Source organism: Neophocaena asiaeorientalis, unplaced genomic scaffold (genome assembly GCF_003031525.2).
Source record: "Neophocaena asiaeorientalis asiaeorientalis breed wild unplaced genomic scaffold, Neophocaena_asiaeorientalis_V1.1 scaffold801, whole genome shotgun sequence".
Classification (NCBI taxonomy): Eukaryota; Metazoa; Chordata; class Mammalia; order Artiodactyla; family Phocoenidae; genus Neophocaena; species Neophocaena asiaeorientalis.
In genome coordinates, this window is record NW_020174376.1 from 510,173 (window position 1) to 515,296 (window position 5,124).

General features: G+C 44.8%; 1 protein-coding gene across 3 annotated transcripts in view; it reads left to right on the plus strand.

Moving 5' to 3' along the window:
• The window catches only part of DLG3 (discs large MAGUK scaffold protein 3), a 58,173-nt gene that overhangs the window by 11,241 nt on the left and 41,808 nt on the right, over positions 1–5,124 (plus strand). For 2 of the 3 annotated variants that reach the window (XM_024756351.1, XM_024756352.1), the window contains one exon: positions 296–398. In XM_024756351.1, coding sequence (XP_024612119.1) covers positions 296–398 — 103 coding nt within the window. Of the gene's footprint in view, positions 1–295; positions 399–805; positions 914–5,124 lie in introns of those variants that run through there. The other variant, XM_024756354.1, reaches the window with a different exon arrangement.

Sequence of the window (5,124 nt, forward strand, 5' to 3'; positions counted from 1 at the left end):
TTTATAGATGTCCTTAGTGAGGGACAGGGAACCAGACTTATACTTAAGGAGGAAGTGAGTATCTCTTGGATCTTAACCCTGGCTGGCATTTGACCCCCACAAAGATATTATTATGCTAGAGATGTATCCTTTAGGTCTCATCCTAGGGGCAAGGATGGGATATTGCCCATCCTTGGATGAGAAAGGCATCCAAGTAGGCTTAGAGATGGTCTACCCATCTCCCTCTCCTAACTCAGGACAACAGAGGACTCCTTTCTTGCTTTTGGGGTGGCTCATAACTCCTCTCTTTGGACAGGTGAATGGCGTGAACCTGAGGAATGCAACTCATGAGCAGGCTGCAGCTGCTCTGAAACGGGCTGGCCAGTCAGTCACTATTGTGGCCCAGTACAGACCTGAAGGTAGGAGAAGGAAGGTGGAACAAGATGATTTGGGGAGATTAGACTTATTACTAACTGCTGGCTTTTTGCCATCATAGGTAACAAAGCCACTTGACTAGGTCCTTTCTTACACTGGTACAGTAACCTCTTCCTCTCTCGTTTTCCTTCTGGACTGGGGTAGGTTTGGACAGCTTGGGAGCATCAATCAAGGCTGTGCTCAGAGCCTGGTGAATAGGGCTGCAATGCAGCTGAAGGCCAGTAGTGGGCGGCAGTTTACGGGAGGAAGCGCAGAGATTGGGGCGACTGGAAAAAGGGGAGGAGGAGGGAGGCAGAGGCGGAGGGCTCAAGAGGCGAAGAACATAACTGTGTTCCCTGGAACAGGAGGGTAGTTCTCGGTTAGAAGGACTTGAGGGAGAAGAGTACCAACCTCTTAAGAGTGCTTGGGCCAAACCTCTATGACCCCCCACTTCTCCGCTCATCAGGGTGACCGTGAAACAGCCATAAACGCGCTGAAAAGGTGATGCTAGGCTCTCCAGGTAGGGAATCGGAAGTGGACCCCCCTTTCCCTGCTGGGGGCCTTCTTTGTGTTCTGCGGGAGCAGTCCCCCGGCTTGGGCGAGTGGGAGGGGCCGGTTATGCAAATGAAAGCATTTGATTGGCTGGGGCCAGCCAAGGCCCAGGTGCCGAGGTGAGCTGCGGGATAGCGCGCCTGAGCCAGCCGATGGCCTCCCCCATGCCCGCTTTTGTTTGCCAGCGTTTGCGACTGTCGCCGACTCCTTTCGCCTCCCCCTCCTCTTTGTAAGGCCGGCCTTTGTCCCTTAGGGCAGGTGCTCTGTTCCGTGATGAGAATGGGGAGAGGCTGGCAGCCCTGCTGCAAAGCCGTGAGGGATCGAAAGCGCCTACCTTTGTCCTTTCCACTGCCCCCCTACCCCTTGTTCAGTGCCTCAAGCCAGGAGCCTGAAGGCCAGCAAGAGAGGGGCCTGCAACCTTATGCACTAGGCCCTTTTGATGGGGACAAGTGTAGGGAGATGACTAACAGGAGAGCTTGTTGGTCTGAGGTAGTAGGAAAGAGGGATGCAAATGGACACTTTGAGTCATTTCTTTCCATGTTGGGTGTCCCGGTTAATGACAAAAAACACACATTAGGGTTATTGTTTTTATGATGCTTGGGCGTGCTGTTTGCTTCTCAGTGTAGAGCTCACCATCTGATTTTTATTAGCAACCAATATTTATCCATTTCATGGCCACAACTTAGGCAACGTAGGTTCTGCAAAGAAAATGGTTTCTCTTGCATATTTGTGTGTGTGTGTGAAGGAGAAATTGATGTGTTTCTTTTGGTTTTGCTCACTGATGCTGGGCACATGGAAACAATACTGTGAATTTGGTGGTAGTATGTTGGAAACTGGTGACTACCTGTTTCTCCGAGTTTTGTTAGAATGTAATTGATTTGCATAAAAAGCTGCAAGTTGTCCTGGCTAAAGGGATTCCTTCAGTGTTCATTGCTCTCTGGGCATATTTCTGAGCATTTTTGATGTTTGTCAGGGTGCTGTCTTATGCTAGGTCTCTCTACCATTTGCCAAACAAAGCCTTTCTTCTCTTAGGATTTAGTTGAACTACTGTTGTTAAGTCTCTGCCACCCCAATCTCATTTCTTCCTTTGGTTTGGAAAATCCAACAGGGCCCCAACATGCAAAAGCTTTTTTTTTTTTCCATTCAAAAATGGACCCTTGGAAACAGGTCCAGAGAGACTATCAAGCATTCCGTGTTGGGCTCTGAATTTTCTTTGATAAAATGATAGTTTTTAAGAATAAGGACTCCATGTTGATCATTTTATAATTATGTTAAATACTGTTCTTTGGAGGATTGCATCACATAGGCATTTACAAAATGAATGATCCAAATATATGTTTGTTGGCTAAAATGGCAGAGACTTTGTATGTTATTGGCCAAGTAAGTGTTCATCATTTGTATTTTTTTCACATGGAATGTGGGAGCTGGAAAGGATCACGTAGTCCAACCCCTCATTGTGCAAACCAGAACAGCGACAGGAGAGCAGGGACATGACTTGCCTAAGGTCATGAAGGGAAAGTTGCCGAGGGTCAGCAATCAGTTTAATCCTGAAGTCCACCAGCTGGGACAAATCGTGCTTGGGAATACCTGAGAAACCTAAGACCTAGTTGGAGCAGAGGAAAGGAACTGGGAAAATAATAGAAGAGAGGGTGAGGGAAAGATTAGAGTGGTCTCCATGGTGGCCCTTGAGGCACCATTGCCAAACCAGTGCAGCCTTTAGCTAGATATCCTTTAGTACGAGAGCTTAAAAAAAAATAGCCTTGACTAATTAGAGCAATCAGAGTAAGAACAATTTTTCTCCTTTTTTTTAACAGCTTAATTGAGATATGATTCATACACCATACAATGCATCCATTTAGGTGTACAATTCAGTGGCTTTTAGTGTATTCACAGAATTGTGCATTCATCATCACAGTCGATTTAGAACATTTTCATTACCCCTCTCTTTTGAATACATAGAGATGGTGCAAGCATTGGAAGGGTGATAGGTGTAGGACAGTTGCTTCCTGATGTATCTCACCTGGGCAGTTAGGGGCTGGATGGCAGCTCTGACTTTGCTCTAACTGTGAGATTCTTTCATATATCTGGTTGCTTAATGGGTTGAACCCATAATGAAGATAGGAACCTTGTCTATCTATTTAAACTTTGTATTGTGCCTAAGCATGGGTGCTTTACAAATATTTGTATGATGAAGCTTTGGAAAATATTAAAATAGATATAGAAGTGCCAAATTATAAGCTACTACAGTGAGAGATGCTGTTTAATAGTTTCACTCCTGATTGCTCCAAACTGTTGTGGACACAGCAATCCTACCTATTTAGCTAAAAATAGCATGATGTTCTTGGGCATGTATAATCCTGCTTAAAATTCAAATTGAAAATTGAAACAACTGGCTCTTGGCAGAGGCTCTCTTCCAATCTATTCTAAAATGAAAAATATTTTTCTGTGACTTGTGGAATTGCTCCACCAAGGGAAGGATGGTTTTCATGTTATAACATTTTGATTTAGAAACTATCTCCTACATTTTCCTCCCTAGTTGCTTTGTGTCAGCCTCTGTTTATAAACTCAGCTAGTATTTTTCTGGAAAGCCCTTTTGTTTTTAGCATAGATTCTGAACCCCAAATCAGGAGGTGAGCCAGAAATTGGTCACTAAGGTAGCTAAACTGGGAACTGATCCTTTGTGACTAGTCTTTTCAACTGGAATATAAATCCATACAGGCTGGGGGTACAGGGAATGAGAAAGAACTAGGGTTTTCCATACTTATTTTAAAGTGCTGAAGAAGCACACTTTTCACCATGGAAACACCTTCAGGTAAGGCCTGGAAGAGTGTAAGGATCAGTGTTGGTAATAACTTGAAAGCATAAAAGGGATATTTTCCCCATAACATTTAAGTTTACCACCCCATCTCCCCTGTTTGAGAATGAGGGATGTAAACATAGGTGCCACCCTATCAGCATGATCTCTTTTGAGAGCACAGAGGTGAAAGTTTATCAAGGCAAAGAATCAAAGTTCTGAAACTCCTGTTGCCATCCTAAAAGAAGGCTAATGTAGGGAGGGAAGAAAATGAATTCCTGTTAACAGCATTTCTACACTGAACAATTTGAAGGCAGCTACTATTGTATTTTTCTTTGTGCCCCAGCACCTAGTCCAGAGCCTGGCACATGTTTTGTTGAATTATTGAGTATGTCTGCGTTCTAGATGGCTTTGTAAGCATTAATCTTCAGGATATCCCTGTGGGATAGGTGGTATTATCCCTATTTTACAGATGAGGAAAGTGAGGATCAGAGAGGTTGAGTGACTTGCTCAAGATCCCACAGCCAGTAAGGGGCATAATCACAATTTGAAGTCAGATTTCCTGAGAACTTCGTGTCCAGGGCTTTTGCCAAGAGACCACAACGACCTCTCTCCACAGCAGAGAAGCTGTGAGCCCCTTCTCTCTACCCAGAAGATACTGTTCTGAGACTCTTCGGGTGCCAGAAGCTGTTAACAGATGGACTAAAGCCAACTCCCAAATGTCAGCTTTTTTTAAAAAATAAATTTATTTATTTTTCACTGCGTCGGGTCTTCGTTGCTGTGTGCAGGCTTTCTCTAGTTGCGGCGAGCAGGGGCTACTCTTCGTTACGGTGCGCGGGCTTCTCATTGCAGTGGCTTCTCTTGTTGAGGAATACGGGCTTAGTTGCTCCGCGGCATGTGGGATCTTCCTGGACCAGGGATTGAACCCGTGTCCCCTGCATTGGCAGGCGGATTCTTAACCACTGCGCCAGCAGGTAAGGCCCCACATGTCAGCTTTTTAAGTCTTGATGACCACAAACTCCTGTACCAAAGGAGGAGGTAACCTGGGGGTAGAGGGGCTGCTGGAAGCCTGAAGGAGACGCCCCCTCTCCTGCAAAAGGAACGTGGACTTGGGAAAACTACCATAGAATGATATTGTGGGGGGAACCTCAGGAGGAGCCAAAAGATGGGAATTGGTTGGCTTGACTTAACAGCAAATGTGTGCAGGCCTAAGAATACTAATGCAGTAAATAGGAATTTCCCATTTCTTCAAGTGAAATAAAGTTGTATTTGTCATTCATTTTTTTTATGAACTTACAGTTCACTCATTTAAGGGTGTAATTCAGTGGTGTAAAATTCACAGAGTTGTGCAACCATCACAGCAGTCAATTTTAGAACATTTCACC